This window comes from Aphelocoma coerulescens, chromosome 1 (genome assembly GCF_041296385.1).
Source record: "Aphelocoma coerulescens isolate FSJ_1873_10779 chromosome 1, UR_Acoe_1.0, whole genome shotgun sequence".
Taxonomy (NCBI): Eukaryota; Metazoa; Chordata; class Aves; order Passeriformes; family Corvidae; genus Aphelocoma; species Aphelocoma coerulescens.
In genome coordinates, this window is record NC_091013.1 from 65,868,777 (window position 1) to 65,886,478 (window position 17,702).

The 17,702-nt window shown below is 43.6% G+C and overlaps 2 protein-coding genes across 5 annotated transcripts; both read left to right on the forward strand.

The window, feature by feature from the left end:
- The first annotated feature begins 1,075 nt into the window (after positions 1-1,075).
- TRIM13 (tripartite motif containing 13) lies at positions 1,076-13,326 on the forward strand. Of its 4 annotated transcripts, none has more exons than XM_069011080.1 (2): positions 1,076-1,380; positions 12,079-13,326. In XM_069011080.1, exon 2 carries the CDS (start codon positions 12,082-12,084, stop codon positions 13,309-13,311), a length of 1,230 nt encoding a protein of 409 aa, XP_068867181.1. In that variant the 5' UTR covers positions 1,076-1,380; positions 12,079-12,081; the 3' UTR covers positions 13,312-13,326. The 4 variants fall into 4 exon arrangements, with proteins under 4 accessions (XP_068867181.1, XP_068867171.1, XP_068867191.1 ...); XM_069011070.1 differs by lacking the exon at positions 1,076-1,380 and adding an exon at positions 5,781-6,910; XM_069011090.1 differs by lacking the exon at positions 1,076-1,380 and adding an exon at positions 6,900-6,978.
- Positions 13,327-14,912: 1,586 nt separating this feature from the next.
- Positions 14,913-17,637, forward strand: KCNRG (potassium channel regulator). Its single transcript, XM_069011102.1, has 2 exons — positions 14,913-15,498; positions 17,354-17,637. Exons 1-2 carry the CDS (start codon positions 14,921-14,923, stop codon positions 17,604-17,606), a joined length of 831 nt encoding a protein of 276 aa, XP_068867203.1. The 5' UTR covers positions 14,913-14,920; the 3' UTR covers positions 17,607-17,637.
- Positions 17,638-17,702: the final 65 nt, after the last annotated feature.

Here is a 17,702-nt window from a genome sequence, read left to right on the forward strand (position 1 = left end):
AAACACAGTAAATATTGATAACACGACAATAGAAGCCGACCTGCGCCCACTTCACATTTTTATTTATCTACAGAAAAATATCAAATAAACGTTGTGCCATGAGCTGCTGATCTAAAATGTTTTGCAGATAGCAGGTAACTTAATTACTTGCATCTGAAGGCTTATTTTTCTCCAAACTAGTTTGAGATTAAATTGTTGTTTCTCATTATTTTCAGTTGGTGTATTATTTTGTGGCATTTCACCTAGAATGCTCCCTTAACATTTTATTACAGTATGAAGTGTGATGTAAGTAATGTAACCCTTGTGGTACTATGTTATCTGGCTTGTGGGGGCCAGGGGGTTAATACAGATATTCAAAAATCCTTGTTAAAAGAAACTTCCATAGCCAGAAATATCTGGTCTGGATGGGCTGTATCAGTCACACTTACCCCCTTTTACTTGAAACATGAGGTGAAGTGCTGTCTTTGTAAAAATTTCGCCTAAAACCAATCTGACTTTAAGAGCAGCTTTAAAATGTGCTCCCTTTTTTTTATTGGACGTACTGTTACAGCCCATAAACATTTGGGGTCAAGAGCTCACTTCCTTAAAATATGCCAAATGGGATTAGTCTTGAACTTCCAAGAAGTAAATATTAGGTGGAAACTGATGTTTATTTATTTTGTATGGAGGGCATTGGGATTCTCATTGGTAGCTCGTTGTTCACAAATTTAGTCTCATTTAAGTCACTGTGGAATTTTTATTGCCTGTGGGTTTGTTACCATAAATGATAAAAGATAAATGTTAATATACTTTTAAAAAGAAAAAAAAATAAAAAGAAAACTTAGACTCAAGCTCCAAATGACTCCCTGTCCCACATTTTTCTCTGTGCCCCACTATATCCTTTCTTCTCCAAAATGAACACTGGGAATACAAACTCATCTCACCACATGAAGTCAGCATTGCCAAATCTGTTAGACTCAAGGGGATGAAGCTTTGGGGAGCAGCGTCTGGCTGTGCCTCCCTGCCAGTTTCCTGCTCCACTGCTTCCTTAACTGGAGAGGCTGGTTTTACAGGCCAGCAGACTGCAGCCCTTGTGCGGCAAAGTACACGCTGCAGCTTGGAAAAGTTGCCAGTGCTGCTTTGGAGCACGTTGATTCCAGTGCCTGTGTGCTTGGCAGGCAGGAAGCCTCAGGCACCAACTCATCCTTGCACCCATCCTGTCTCCCTGCCGATGCAGAGCCCAGCTCCTGAGCACCCTGGCAGCGGCTGGTGGCAGATTGATGTCACGATGTGCAGGAACAGTGGCAGAGATGTTCGTGTACCCTGAGTGAAGACTCTGGCGCCGGACACAGTCAAGCAGAAACTACCCTGGTGTGGTGGAAGTCAGGCAAAAGTCATCTGGTAAGAAATGTGGCTTATTCATACGCCTTTCTTGAAGGATGAGGTAAACAATTGCAGCAGGATAGTACTGTATTTGTAAATGTGCTTGTCAGCCTGCTTAGAGAGTGTGTGAACACCAAAAGCTTTACAGTGCACAAAGAACTGCCCCAAGGAAATTAAGATCTTGCCTTCAATATTTAGAAGTATAATTGTGCTTGGTAATCATGGGTTAATTCAGCTTCTGCCTTCCTTGAATGTTCATTTCTTTCACTGGGTAGGCCAAGTATTTTGGACCCTCCCACACTGGAAGCAAAATTATGCTCAGCATGCCTAGACATGTTTGCTGCTTGCAGCGTTTTATTTCCTTGAACAGTAGCAGCAGAGACATTTTGTCTGGGAACCATGCTAGTAGAACAGGACCACTCCCATTCATTTCACAAATGCAGACTTATTTGGAGGACCTGCTGAAGGAAAATGACGGTCATTGACTTGTTTCATTCTCTGGCTTAGAGCTTCATTCACAAAATACAACTGTCTGTCATTAGCTCTGCAAAGTACATTTACTGGCTTCAAAGAAGTATGTTTCAGAAAGTTTCCCTGATATGCCAAATTTGCAGGAGAGGGCAGCTCTCTCCCATTGTGGCAGCATGCATTACAACAATGTAATACATGACTAATCAGTTCTCAGGAAAATAATTCCTCTTTGTCCTGCTAGTAAAAACCAGTCGGACTTGCTTCTCTGCTGCCACATGCTTTGTGCAGGCATTTACACCTGTGAAAACCAATGAAAAAAAGTAATTATTATGTATGTTGGAATGGATTTAGTAATGTCTCCATGCAACTTGCACAGAAGTAAATGATGGTGCAGGACTGGAAAATCAAGGTTTGTTTATTGAAAGCAGTCCTTCCACTCCCAGGGTCAGGCCTGTGGTTTGGAAGATGATACAGACAAGGTCTCAGATGAAAAACAGGTTGTGCTTGTACTTTTGAAATCTTCACCATAATGTAGTTCTTGTGAGGATTAACATTCTGTAGGAAGTCCTCTGTTTTACACAGTTAATCTGACGCTTGCCAAATCATAGAAGAAATTACATATGGAAATTAATTTTGTTCCTTGTTGGTCTGTTTGCTTTGGAGGTCACTTCTCCTTTCCTCTTTATGCAATACAGGCAAAACCCACTGGAGCAGAGCTTTGATCTATAGGCAGTTCCAAACCTCATTAAAACTGACAGGCACGCTGGCCATGCTTTGTTCAGGAAGGAGCAATTAAGTTTTTTTATGGCATAATATAGCTAAAAACTAGAAGCTGCTGCCCGTGGCATAGGGCTGCATGGCCAAGTGCTAAGATGAGCTAACTTGTATGAGCAAGCACAAATTTGGGGAAAGTCAGGGAGACTTTTCTAGGGACTGCTTGCGAATGCTGCAGCAAGAGCACAGATTGGTTGCAGCTGTGTTTGCCTGTGTGCATGTCCGGGACCGGAAACACCATGCAAGAGCCAGCAGACAGTGGGAGAAGCAGTGGTGTATGGCCCTGAGAAAAAGCCAAGGGACAGCTTCTTCTGGGCAAGCATCCTGGCTGGAGCAGCAAACTTGGACTGCTGCACAGTTCTCCCTCCCATTTGCTTCCTCTGCGTGCAAGGAAATGGGACATGGCTGTACATTCTTTGTAAATAAATAGGATTTCGTTAAGGAGCTGACTGAATTCATCATCAATTCCCCCCCACGTCCCTCTGCAGAAAAATCTGGCAAAGTGCTGAATGTTAGTTAACTGTGTGGGTCAAAGTTCTGTATGCAAAACTACAGAGCTTTTCAGTACTGCTAAAAGAGTCACCAGAGACCCTGCAGATATCAAGGCAGTCTCTGAAATTCAGACCTCAAAACAGCAGTTGATCATTTCAATCGCTGATGATCCTTCATGGATTTTTAATGCCTGGTATTTCTACAATCCATATTAAAAGTACCTTTTATGGAACAAAAACTGCTTTCTCTGATCCCTTGTTTGGAATGTTTAATATAGTCCAGATGTATCTGTTGAAAAGAAATGTAGTCAGATACAATATAGTTGTGAAACATTTATACATCAGTAAGGTGTTTGATATGCAGAGCTGTTTTGAATAATTTGTGTTATCTTACAGTGTCTTCTTATCAAGTTGCTCTAAGCTCTTGCAGATTTATGTCCATATTTAGGTCCCCACAGTGACTACATTATCCACCTCAGATTGAGAGTATGCTCACTCCAGCACAGCTGAAGTAAAGCAGAGTCCTCCAAGAAGTCTCTGTCCTGAAGCTGGAGTGTACTCTGTGTATGCTCTGACACCTCTGTAATGGGATGTGAAGCCTTAGCCTTAGTGGGAAGGCAGGTTTGCAGCCAAGGATAAGACTGTAAAGTGCCCTCAAATCACCTCTTTTCCCTGGAGTTTCACCCAGGAGACAATTACAATCCAACAGGTCTTTGGTTCAGAGGTGCTTTACTGATGGGGAATACAAATTTGGGAGAAAAAAAAAATGCTGCTTTTAACTCCAGCTACATTTATCAATCAGTTCTCCAGCACAGCACAGCGGGTGCCTGGAGCCTGGAATGAGCAGCTGGTGTGGCCGAGGGCAAGGCTGTGTTACTTTTGGCAGCAGTGCTGGCAATAGCTGGCTGGAAGCATTTGTGAAATTATGGCCTGTGGGGGCACTTCTGGTTTATGCTGACGTGTGTATAGGCTGCCACCAAAACAGGCCCTCTCACTGGCTCATCCTGGCACTGGTGTTTGTTCGGCTGCAGGATCAGCTGGCTGCCAGAATGGATTCTGCTGGAAACTTCTTTTTTTTTTTTTTTTTGTAAGCTTTCAGCTCTGTTGGCAAGCCGATCTAGCCTAACATGTGGCTGCATGAATGTCAGAGCCAGCAGAGAGGAGGCATCAGGAAAGCATGACTAAGGAAAGGGGGAAGGATGGAATGATCACTTTTGCCAGTAGCGCAGTCTCATCTTGGCTTAACCCCCTGAGAATCTGCCTGTCAAGGTAGAGTTACCTGTTGCAGCTTGAGTCACGTTAATGGCTTGCTTCCACTGAATGAGAAAAATCTTGTTCCTCTTTTCCTCACTCTTCTGATGTTAGACCTGGTGATTGTCTAATCTTGCATTGGACTGATTTAACTTGTTGAATCAGCACAAAACTCACCTCGGAAAAGAAAAGGGAATAGCGTTCTGCTGGCTGAGTGGGTGGAATCAGCTCAGTAAGGCATCTGCAGAGGCTGGCAGAGCTGGGACAGGCAAGGAGAGTAGTAGCTGTCAGCTCTGAGGTCACTGACTGAACCACAATGCAGAGCTTCAGTCTCACAAATCTCCTGGCATAGTGCTTGTTACAAGAGCCATGATCTGGGTTCTCTCTGTAGTTTAAAGATGACAGTAGGTGACTGCCCTTTGTCTTACAACAAACGTGGTGCTTGTGTTGAAAATCTGGAAATTGCCGCTATCATATAATTCCTTCCAAATTTCTACCCCTGTATTTTCAACCCTTCCATAACTAAGTGGCATTTATCCCAACACCTCCTTTCAAGCTGGGCCTTTCCTTTGAGCCTAGATTTCCCTTGGCTTTGTTTATCTATTACTCCACAGATCTACAAATATTCTTTTCCATCAGCCAGAGTTTTTCTCTGAAGCTTCAACAACTGGTCTTTGATGCTGCCTTGGGAAGACACTGTGCTCTCGGATGCAGGAATGCAAGCTCATAAACAAACTGCTACTGAAAGTGCTGCTATTGAAGCAGAGTTAAAAAGTATAGAAGGATGGACTCGTATGTGTGCAAAACGGTTGTGCGCGACTCTATCAGTCAGATAAGAAGTAGAAGAGTGCCCAAATTCTTTTTGATCATGCTTAGGACAGCCATGGGACACTTAAGTACAACGCTGGCTAGGCAGTGTTTCTATGCACCAAGCACGGAAATCCTGCAGTGTATTTACTCAGAAGTTTAAGCTTTCATCTTTGACAGAAGAAATCAAAGGCAAGGAGGGACAAGAATATTTTCAGGTGGACCTAATGAAGAGGCATTATCTCAGCTGGGCAGGCAACCACTCTTCCACCCATACAGCTCCTTCTTCACTTAGAAGGAGACAGAGTAGGACCAGCCCAAAGAAATAATAGAGAATAAAATGTACTCTAAAAATATATCAGGAAAAAAGTTATATGAGAAATAATTGAAAATAATGAGTGAGAAATCTAAAATGCCGTGTTGTTGTTAATCTTTAACTAAAAAATGACAGAGAAGATGAATAGGACCCAGAAATTCTTGATATAAAAGGCTGTTGGGAGAGTGTAGATAAGGAGTACTCCAAATATAAATGCATAAGCATTGGGATACCACTTGAAAGCAGTTTAGGTGGCTGAGGGAAACTACCTGGAATTACTTGTTTCTAATAAACAGCAAATGAGATACTAGACAACTAAGAAGAAACAAGCAAGGTGTTGAAATACATCTGAAGGTCTTGGTTGTTTTGTGCAGCAACTCTACCTCCTGGGGCTGTTCTCCAGTGGATAGTGGAAGAAATGCTCCAGTGTGTGAGCACTCTGAAAGGGATTTTCAAAAATGCTTTTCCTTGGTCAAACTATTCCCATGAAGTTCAGCTGAGCAGGTAGGCCAACTTGGGTGGGGCAGCAAGGAGAGAAAGTGAGGAGTAACTGACTGCAGTGAATTGGGAAGGCATAACCTTGGCATGTTATTGAATGGCTTTTAAGATCCGGATTCCTAAATAATCAGAAGAAATAAGTCACATGCATGAGGGAGCTTCATATATTTTTTGTGATTTTTTTCTTGTGATTTGTGATGTTCCTTGTGTGCGTAGTCCAGAAAGTGAATAGTCTCCCCTGTGCTGATGAGTGGTGTGACTGCACTGGATATGGAGTAGGGGAATGAAGGGATGCAGGAGGCAAAGTATGTACATTTGGGAACAACTTTGGATGTAGTATTTCACAAAGTCTAACTCGACAGTAAGTTCAGTTTGACTTTGATATGAGACCTCTTCTGTTGACAGAACTAACAGAACTGTAAAAGAGATACCCAACACAAAGGTCCTCTGACGTCTCAGCAGTTCCAGACTGTTTCATAGTCCTGTAACTATAATGCTATTTCAAGTGGACACGGGATCTCTTCTGCTCCATCTCCCTGGGACTAGTCAGTGTTACTGCAGAAAACCTGCATAGGTTTTGCAGGCCTCGTTAACTCTCCCAAGAGATTCACCAGCAGGAAACGGCATAACCAGTGCGTTAAAGCAAATAGGAACGAGTTGCCATCCTTTTATGAAGCACATAACGCTATCTGTCTCAAATTATGTTGTTTTTTTAAATAAGTGCTTTCGGAAGGTGGCAGATGCTCAGCAGGATTGCCACCCAGCAGCGCCCCTCCTTAGGCTGTGCAACGTGCGCCTGTGAGCTTAGGCTCAAGTGTAATTTATCAGAGTTAACAAACAACAGAAACCCGTATTTATCTCAGCCGCCGCCTAAGGCAAGCAGCATCCACCGCTGGCTCTCTCTCCCAGCAGCCCCGGAGGCTTTCCTGGCCGCTCACAGGCAAGCGGTGGAAAGGAAGAGCCGCAGCAGCTCCTGCCCTCGGGCTGGATCGGCGGCCGCGGGCCAAGGTGGGTGGGACGGCGGGGCAGCAGCTCCCGGCCGATCGCTCCGGCGGGCCGGGGCCAGGGCCGAGCGGCAGGGTGGGAGCGGCGGGCCTGGAAGGCGAGCGGCGGCCGGGGCGGGAGCGGCGCCGAGTGGTGCGGCTGAGCGAGGCGGCCGCTCCCCCGCCTGCCCCGGGCTCCCCGCGGTCCCGGCCCGCCATGGTGAGTAGCGGGGCCCGGGGGCGGCAGGACGGGCGGGCGCGGCCGGGCGAGTGCAGGCCGCGGCTTTGTGAGAGGCGGCGGCAGCGCCCGGCCCGGGGGACGTTGTGGCCGCGGCCGGAGCCGCCGGTTCCGCTGGCAGCCGCCATCCCCGGTGAGCCCCGCTGTGCTTCGCGGGGCGCGGGCGGACCGACAGGGCCTCCGTGCCCCGGGCTGCGTGCCTGGCGGAGCGCTGTGACCCCGGGGAGGCCAGGGCCGGCGGCTGGCTGCAGCGCCATCGTTTAGGGGCGATTCCCCGCTGGAATTGGAGGGGGGCTTGTAACCAGGAGCAACAAGGGAATGGCTGCCAGGTCAAGGGACGATGGGTTGAGCGCGGGGGCCAGCGTTGGGGCAGCCCCTGCGGTCGACAGACCGCCCAGCCCTGTGGGGGAAACGGTGTTCGTGGGGCTGTGAATGCACTGAACGCAGATTGCTTATTTCTCCAGGCCTTCCTGCCTTTCTGGAGTCTGAACGGGTTGGATCTGCCTGGTGCTCCTGGAAAAACTTATGGCCATGAAATACCAGGTTTAAAGCATGGGCAATTTCCCCAGGTCTTTTTTGCTGTCTGGATAGCAACCTTCCAGTAACTGAAGGGGGCCTACAGGGAAGCCAGAGAGGGGCTCTTCATCAGAAACTATAGTGACAGGACAAGGAGTAACGGTACAAACTGAAAGAGTAGAAATTTTGGTTAGATGTTAAGAAGAAATTCTTTACTGTGAGGGCAGTGACACTGGAACAGGTTGCCCAGGGAGGTTGTGGATGCCCCAATCCTGGCAGTGTTCAATGCCAGGTTAGATGAGGCCTTGGGCAACCTCATCTAGTGGTTGGTGTCCCTGCCCATGGCAGGGGGAGTTGGGACTAGATAACCTTTAAAGTCCTTTCCAACCTTTTAACATTCTATGATTCTATGTTACCTACTGCTCCTGGAGGTCAGTTGTTCCACATTTGTTCCACAAATGTATACAATGACCCTCCATTAGGTTGCAGTTTCTGTCATTAGCGTTAACAGGTTTAAGATCATTGCTGCTGGAAGAAGGATCTTCCATCTCCCTTTCTCTCCGTATGGGACTCTTTTTAGGGCTGATTCAATGCACCAGTCTGACAGAAGGCTGGTGAAATTGCTCATAGGGGGTCCTGACACAGACTGGGGTCCTTGCCAAGGAAGGGAGATGAGACCTTTCCTGACTAGCTCAACTACTGGTAGAAATGTAGCCTGGCTTGGTCAAGTCTCATTTAGTACGCTTACGTGCCATTGCAGGAAACTTGTAATTCAGGAGTTATATTTTTGTTTTGTTAGAAGCCTGGTAAAATTCAGGTTTTGCTTTCAGCATGCTGCTGGCTGATAAACCCAACTTCTGTGCTGAGAAGCATGCTAAATGAATTTCTCTCTGGAGTGTGGGAAAAAGCTACTGTGGTTGTTTTTGCTTTTATGGTTAGATGTGTTTTGCCATTCTTCTTCCTAATGATAAAATGTGCAAGTTGCTGTTTCTAATGGGTGACATCTGTTGGGTTTGTACCCAGAGATGCTTTTGGTCCACATGCTACAAGTGGGGAATTCCAGGGCCACCCAAACCTAGTTTAGAAGTTACACAGGGAAATTCCCCGTGGAAGAGTTGAAATGTTGCTGTAGTTCATCACACAAATACCAGGTTACTAAGGGATGTTTCAATGCACAGACAGTTTACTGTCTGAAATTAATAGTCTAAAGAAGACAGAAGTTCATCTGTCCAACCAGTCATACAAGTCTTCACTATTTTGGTTTGGCATTTCTGGTGTTGTGAGGGGGTGGGTAGGGGAACTTGTAGACCTGCCCATTTCTTTTTTAAAAATCCAGTGTTTTTAATGATGTTGTATAAGGGTTTTGAAATTCAGTTGTATTTATAAAGCATAATTATGTAATTGGGTAAGTGGGGTTGGAATGCAACAAGACAGTTTTAGTTGGATCATGAAGCTTTTTTGTGTATGTTTTTTGTATTTTTTAGGAGTGTGAAAATCTTCAGAGTTTGTCCTGCAATTTTGATGGAACGTGTTATAGTACGCATTTTCTGCATTGGTTTGCTGTCCTTGCTGTCAGGCATGCAAAGCTGCTTTTCCAGCTCCCTAACTGGAAAGTAAAACCCTCCCTGGTAAAGGAGATGGACCAGAGCAAATATTTTCTGCACTGTGCATTTCCATTTACTAAGAGACGGAAAACTGTCATTTTAGTTTTATAGTTTTTATCCTCTTAACACATGAGCAGACCTGATTTTTGTGCTGCTACTGTGGCTAAAAGCTATGAGCACAAGTTGGAAAGAGAGAGCTGTTCACAAAGAGGAAGACTCAAGAGTGCAGGGACAAAGTTATCATCTTCCCGTCATCTGATTATTTTTAGCACTAGGAAAAAGACGGAAGAGAAATGTTGCTTTGAGAGCATGAGAGGTGCTTCAAAACCATATTCTCCTCACAGAATATGAGGTTTCTGAATGGGACCTGTGGGCTTATAGGAAACCCATTAGTTAGAGTTATTAGACTTTTTCTCTGGGATTTTGTCCCCAGTTGTAGTGGTGGCTTCTTCTGCTTCCTGACCTTAGTCCTGAGTAAAAAAGCTGGCAACATTTCCAAAGTCTCTTTTTTTCCAACAAGCAGAGAGAATACGCCTGTGGTGGGGCATAAGCACATAAGCATGGTTGTCTCAAACATTCCTGTTGTGACAGGAAAGGTGGCATGGGGAGGGAGGGCCCTGCCAAGGCAGGGCAGTGCTGTTGTGAGCCAGCTTTCCTTTCATTGCTGGGCTTATAAGTCAGCCTGAAGGCTTATGCTCAGTGTGCCTGCGGCAAGAGAAGGGGCAAGTCCCGGGCACCTCACTAAAGGGGGCTCCTGGACTACCACAGGCCCCCAGCTCCCCCAGCTCATTTCCTGGAGGGCTCTAAAGGGCTCGCTAGGCGTGCGCCAGCAGCAGCAAATGGTGCGAGGAATGAGGGGATGTGCACTAGGGAAACTGTAAAAGGGAGGGTGTCAGTCCTGGGCTTTTGTTGATCCCAGGTCTGGACTGTCCATGGTGGCAGAACTGATGTGGGATCTAAGGACTGGTGATCTTTTTCCTTCACTTTCTTTCTTTTTCATCTTTACTCTCTCCTCTCTTGTTTTATCCCAGCAAGTGCAGCAATCGGATTTTACCCCTTGCTCTGTGCCAACGTTTGCCAAAGGGAGGTTGGTAAAGTTCATTGTAAAAGTTAAGAGCTTGTTAGCAAACACTTCTATGACTAAATAGTGGGATAGTTGTCAGAGTTAAGGTGGCTGTATAATAAAGGATTAGAGTTCCCTGACACTGGACTGCTGTCTTTGTTCAGCCCACTGAGAATTTCTACTGAATTTCTGGGTTGTGACGACCCCTCCTCACTTGAAAAGCGTGGGAGGTTTGCTTACACCTCCCAAGAATGGTTTTTACTGTGAAGTTTCACTGGGACTATTGGTCCTTTTGTGAAAAAAAGTCAGGACTGACCTCACCTTTCTCCTGGTAGTGAACTTTGCTTTCCTTGGATCAGTGGTATTGATTTTACTGCTCTTCTTGTCCTGTGCAGCGTGGATCTTCCCTTGCAGCTTGCCTATTGGCTCCCTCATTTTCCACTTTATATTTTTTTGAGGGGACAGAAACCTTAATAATTACATCAAAACTAATTAAGAGCTCATTCACATGCATTTGTCACAACAGTATTTTGATGCACTTTTCTGTGATGTCTTTCAATTTATAAAAGGAGTTTTATTACATATATATGAATATATGCTGTATAATACGGAAGGAATTTATGCAAGGAAAGCATCTTTCTAATTATAGCTCAAAACTAAGTGAGAGCTTTGGATAATACAGACTGTCACCTATTTTAGTCTTTATTAGCTGTTTGTTTTCTTAGAGCATGCTGTAAGTTACAAGGTGTCTGCATCTGAGAACTTGGCTTTAGTTAGAGGCAGGGGAAGGGTAGTGCACTGGGTCCCTTCACTGAGACTTTCCAGTAGGAAGGATTACATGATAAATATTCTTCCTGTAGATTCTCTCCACAAAAAGAAATTACTGAGGCATGAATGTTGTGAGAATGGAATTGGAAATTCCACTGAATTTCCAATGATTGCAGATGAGTAAAAATGGTTAGCATTTTTGTTTCATGATGAATTATCAAGGATTATGGGCAGCTGTTATTTGAAGTATTTTAACTTTGTGCTGAATAGCTCAGTAGTAACAGATTGAGTTGGTTATTTAAAAATATTGCAGGAGCAAGAGAAAAGCTAATTGTTAAACTTCTTAAGGAGTGGTGACTCTCCCTTGGCAAGTAGAACAAAAAGACACATCCTGTATTCTGTAACAGCAGAAATACTGCAGCTGGGCTTTTTCAGTCACTTTTAGTATTGTCTGCAGTACCAGTGCATGGGGTTTGAACTGGACGCTTTGGATGAGTGGAGCAAGTAGAGAGTAATCAAATCTTAGCAGGGCATATTGGCTGGGTATCTTCTGTGCAAATCCTGTTTCTGTGTATTGCATCAGCAAGGAAGGATGTAAGTCTTGCACTGTTATTATCAGTACAGGAGTTATTTTCTTTCAGAATCCTTTCTGGGATGGCAAGCCTTCTTTTTCAGCATTTCTGGTTGAGAGTCCAAAAAAATGGTTCTGCCTGAGCACTGCGCCATTCTTGTGCCTGCCATTTGCTAGCCAGATACCACAGTTAACAAGGACTGGCTGCAAAAACCCAGCTGAGGCTCTGTCTTAAGGATACTGGAGGAAAAAATACATCCTTTTCTCTGAGATGTATCTCAAATGGAGATTGGTTTTTGTATGGTCTCCTCGAGGGAGAAATAAGTTTTGTAAGTTCTGTTACCATCTTTTTTTCTCTTTCCTAGGATATGATGGAGCTCCTAGAGGAAGATCTCACCTGTCCCATTTGCTGTAGCCTGTTTGATGATCCTCGTGTCCTGCCCTGTTCACACAATTTCTGCAGAAAGTGTCTGGAAGGAATTCTTGAGGGAAATGTGCGGAATGTGCTTTGGAGGCCATCCCCTTTCAAGTGTCCCACATGCAGGAAGGAGACCCCTGTTACTGGAGTCAACAGCTTGCAAGTCAACTATTCCCTGAAAGGTATTGTGGAGAAGTACAACAAAATCAAAGTAACTCCAAAAATGCCTGTGTGCAAAGTGCACAGTGGGCAACCCCTTAACATTTTTTGCCGGACAGACATGCAGCTGATCTGTGGGGTTTGTGCCACCCGTGGTGACCACACAAAGCATGTTTTCTGTTCCATTGAAGAAGCTTATTCCCAGGAGAAGCGAGCTTTTGAAACCTTGTTTCAGGGCTTTGAAACTTGGCGTTGTGGAGATGCCCTCTCACGGCTGGATACCTTAGAGACCAGTAAGAGGAAAGCTCTGCAGATGCTGACAAAAGATTCTGACAAGGTGAAGGAGTTCTTTGAGAAGCTGCAGCACACGCTGGAGCAGAAGCGAAATGAGATTCTCTCTGACTTTGAGACCATGAAGCTTGCAGTGATGCAGGCCTACGATCCGGAAATCAATAAACTGAACACGATTCTGCAAGAGCAGCGGATGGCTTTTAACATAGCAGAGGCCTTCAAAGATGTGTCCGAACCCATTATATTTCTGCAGCAGATGCAGGAGTTCAGGGAAAAAATCAAGGTGCTCAAAGAAACCCCTTTACCTTGTTCCACTGTGGACATCAGTCCCACAATGAAGAGCTTTGATACCAGCCAGTGGAATGGAATAAAACTAGTTGACGTGGACAAACTTTCCTTGCCTCAGGAAAACAACGCTTTCAAATTCAAGATTCCCTCAGTCTTTTCACGCAGATTTATAGTGAACTCTCTTATTTTCTTGCTCATTCTTGCTGTTACCAGAATATCCTTTGTGGAGTCAGTCATTGACAATCTCCAGTGCTGGAAATCTCAGTTCCTTACAATTAGCTTGTCCTATTTGGCAGATACCGTGGAGATAGCAGATCATGCAGTCTTTTACTGGGAACAGATGACAGATGGAGCCTCACTTCTAAGAGAAAAGTGTAAAAACTATACATTGGTTGTACTGGATAATGTCGCACAGTTTGTGTGTAAATATAAACTGTTGTGAAGTGTCTGCTGGAATATAAGAACTAAGAGAGATCTGGGGAAGAAAACATGGAACTTAAATTAATTGGTCTTTTCAGACATCCAGTGAAAACATTCAAAGATTCAAAATGATTCCAAAACACTCATAATGTTCACATAGTTTGAGTGCTGCTAAACCAGAAGATGAAATGGAGCTTTGAAAAACACTTTGTGGATTCTTCTTTCAGTGGTGATTTTGGGAATATTACTTACTGTAAATCATCTTTCTTACCAAAATATAGGGCAAAACTGTGTACTTAGTTTGATGTTAATGTAACTGTAGAATAAGATAAAAGATTGTAGTTTAAAAAAAATCTAACTGGGAGATTGTTTGGAAAGAGGAAAAAGAGTTGTGATTGAGATGAGCACTGTGCTGACAGGTTTGCTGACAACTGCCCTTCCACTGCAAAAGGCAGCATGCATCATTCACGTTCTGGAACCAGCTTCTATCTGATGATGTTACTTCTCTCTGAAATAGCTGTATGTTTTGGTTTGGTTTTGTGGTGGCTTTTTTTTTTTTTGTATAAGCAAATGTTGTAATTACCCTGTGCATTCAGATTACGTGTTCTATACCAAATGTATCTTCAGGGCAAGCAAAAATTCTAGAGGTAATGATAAGAACAAACTGCAAGACAGTATGTACTTTGCAGATAGTTCATACTTTGCAGTTTACTTTTCCAACATTGAATTGCTGGGGTAACTGAGCTGTTTTGTTAGATCCATGTTTCTCTGAAGCCACACTTTCTTAAAAACTGGCCTTAACACAAAGAACTTATTGCAGTGAAAGGCATGCAGGGGTCTGCCATAGGAAGGCAGCCTGGGCTCTAGTCCTGCAGAGGAGGCAGGTACAACAGCTGCTCTCCTCTCCCTCTCTGCCTCTCCAGATTTCAATTCCAAAAGACAGGAGAAATGTTCAAGGATGATTCCTTGAACAGGTTGTGTGATGTAACAGATGTATGGATGTTGGTGGTGTTTGAAGAACCTTATATAGGTTCTTCTGCTGTTACTGTATTTTTTGTGTATCTCATTTCAGGAGGTAATTGAATTTCTGGTTGTATTGAGTTGGCCTTAGATAACAGTGATTTAAAGGGAACCTTAAGCTTGAGTTTTCTAAAGTGCCCTTCTTTTGGAATATATGGTACTGAAACGTCTTGCTTGAAGCACATCTAACCTCTTTTTGCAGTGGTCCTATGAACAGCAGTGTATGGAATGAAAACGTTGAACTGACATTTCTAGAAAACAAACATAACGTGTGCCATACTTTGGGAATATTTGTTGGCCTCTCTCAAGGTTTCATAAGCTGTGACAGTCAATTCACTGTATTCCAGTAGTCCTTGCAAGCTGTTCATTTCAAAAATAAAACATTAAATTCCAAGAATCAAAGTTTCCAAGCAACCAAACCCAGCAAACAAAACTATTGTACATGATATTTACATCTTTGTTGCCTGGGAATCCTGTTGCTGCTCCACACCTCGCTCCAAACACTTGCTAAAAGTACACAATGGTTCTTGCGGCTGCCTTGCAGTTTAGGAAAGATCAAGTCACAGACATGTAGATCAGAGAGTTACGATTCCTGGGTGGCTGAGGTAGCCATGAGTAGTCGAGAGGTGGTCGTTCTGAATGTGGGAGGTGTGAGATTTGTAACCCGGGCTTTTACCTTGCAGCAGTTCCCTGAGTCCAGGCTGGCACGGATGTTGAATGACGATGACCGGGAATTTAAACTGGTGAATGGAGAGTTTTTTGTGGACAGAGATGGAGCTTTGTTTAGTTACATCATGGACTTCTTGAGGACTCTCCAGGTCTCCTTACCAACTGATTTCTCAGACTATCAGAGGCTGCAGAGAGAAGCAGAATTCTATGGACTCTACCCCCTGGCCGACCTCCTGAGCCAAGAACATTTGCTGAAGCCGAGGCAGGAGATCTTGGAAGTGCGTTTTTCTCTCCAAGAAATGCAGGCCTTTTTCCGGATCTTTGGTTCCTGCAGTACCACCATTGAGGCACTAGCTGAGCAGATCACTGTGTTTACAGGGCAGCAGTCAGGACAGGGCTGGAACAGCCCTTTTCCTTCTCAGAAACCACTTGTTCCACTGCCTTTGGAAAGACCTTCTCATCATGACATGGTTTTTCTGTGTGGTACTGAGTATTCTGCTAGTGACCAGTTTGTGGCCAGGTACTGTCCCTAGAGTGACTTCTCATTATGGACATCTTCGTGACTTCCTGTTCATGAAGTGCACGCTACATGCTAGCAAAGCTCATTATAAAGAAACTGAAAGAAAAGAAATATGTTTCCTTCCTTCTGTTAGTGTGATGTTATCTTTTTCTAGTTCTGAAACACCCAGTTTAATTTCTGTTACACTGATTTGCCTGTTCTTCAGCTTTCTAAAATATTATTCTTGATGTTTGTTTATGAGCTCTCTCAGGTCTTTCTCTCTCTGCCTTTTCTTCCTCACTCACTTCAGAATCTCACAGTATCACCTTCTAGAGAACATGAAAAACACAGTAAAATGAAGTAAAGGTAACAAAATAAAGAAGTAAAGTACTGGGGGGAAGCCTAAAATCTCCAATAGCTTATGTCCAAAAGGCTTTCATATGGGAAACAGGGAATTGCAGGAAGGGTTAAAACACCAGTGGAACTGAGACAGCATTTCAGGGACTGGAAAGCTTTTGTAGAGCTTTTTATTAGGGGAGGGAGAAGAGACAGATTATTAACTAAAATATAAGCATATTATTATATGCTTCACAGTGGGTTTTCTTTGAATTCAGTCAGGTTCTGTTTTTATTAAGAGATAACTGTGTATCAGTAATTTTTGTGATAGCAGTATCGTATTCTAATGACAACTAAGGTTTTTTAAACAATCTTTTGCTGGATGTCTCTATTACACGGAGACGTGTTCTTACTGTATAAGAAAATGTTAACCTAATTTGTCCTCTGTGGCTGTTAGAACATGTGGAATTTTATGGAAATTTCACTGAAATATTTCCAAAAGGGTTATTCTATCTGAACATATGAACCAACACAGCAGTCTTTTAATCATTAAAAAAAAAAAATTAGTTTATCTTTCTTCCAGCTTTCTTTGGCTAAGCAAGTAGAATAAAAACTACTTTGCATTTGTGAAGCAATATAGATTTGTGTGCCAAACCTTAACTTTGTAACATATTAGTAATTTTAATGGACTAACAATTGGTTGAGTAGGTTATGGCAACGTAAGTAGTGGGGAAAATATTTCTGATTTTTTCATTTATTTCTTCAGACTTGGTAAAAATTTCCCTCTGCAGAACAATAGGAAAGCTTATCTTGAGTAATGAAACAAGTCAAATTTGATTGTTGCCTTGCTGAATTTCTGTCTCTTAATCTTTGTGGTGACATGGACATTTTTGCCTTTATTGTGCTTTCCATGAATGTTAGGTGTACTTGCCTGTGAACTGTGGAACAGTTTCACCCGTCAGTTTATATATTTTGTAATAGTATTTTTACCTGACTTCTGCTCCTCAGAATGTCTGGATAGATTCTTACACTGTACTTTATATCAAATAAAATCATTTGAGGCCATGTGAAAATGATTTTCACATTTGTTACCACAAGTCCTGCTGTTACAAGGTAACTTTGCAATAAATGTCACTGTTTGTAGAGAGAGATCCTGTGTGTTGGAGTGATGCTCTTGGGGTGAATGTGACTTTGCTGTCTACCATTTACTCTTACCTGAAAAACAGTTGCAGCATTGCAGAGCCTGCTGCTCTCTTCTCCTCCGTTAAGTGAGATGAGGTGGGGGTCCTCACAAGTATTTCTTAAGAATGTAAGTTTTGTGGTGGGGGCAGGTGCAAAAGAGAAGTGCTTCTTCCCCAGCATGTAATGGGATGAACTGAGAATTACTCTTAATGAAGGAAAGAGTTCAGTAGTCCTTAAAGGAGGAAAAAAAGCCCCGGAGATTGGCTGCTGTAAACATAGTGCAGCTGTGTTGACCTATGCTGTCAAGAAGTAGTTAAAGTGTTTTGTAACTGCTTTTTTTTTTTTTTTCTGATTTTAGGTATGTTTCCATAAAGCCTGATAATAGAAAGCTGATTAATGGTACTAATGTCCTAGGCCTGCTGCTTGACACTTTACTCAAAGATGGATTTCGCCTCATAAGTACCAGGACAGTCGTCAGTGAAGAGAAGGTTGAATGCTACACTTTTGAGAGGATGAAGAGGGCAACAGGCCTTACCATCACAGTGAACCAAACCCCAGGAAGCTCTGGGGTAGCACAGGCAAGGAGAAGCCAAGTGCAGAAAGGGAAATAAAGGCTTTTCCTTCCATCTTTTGAATGTAGAAGAGGGATGTGTCAGCACTAGTGGCCTTTTTTTTGGGGGGGGTAGGGGGGGCTTGTTTGATACTGC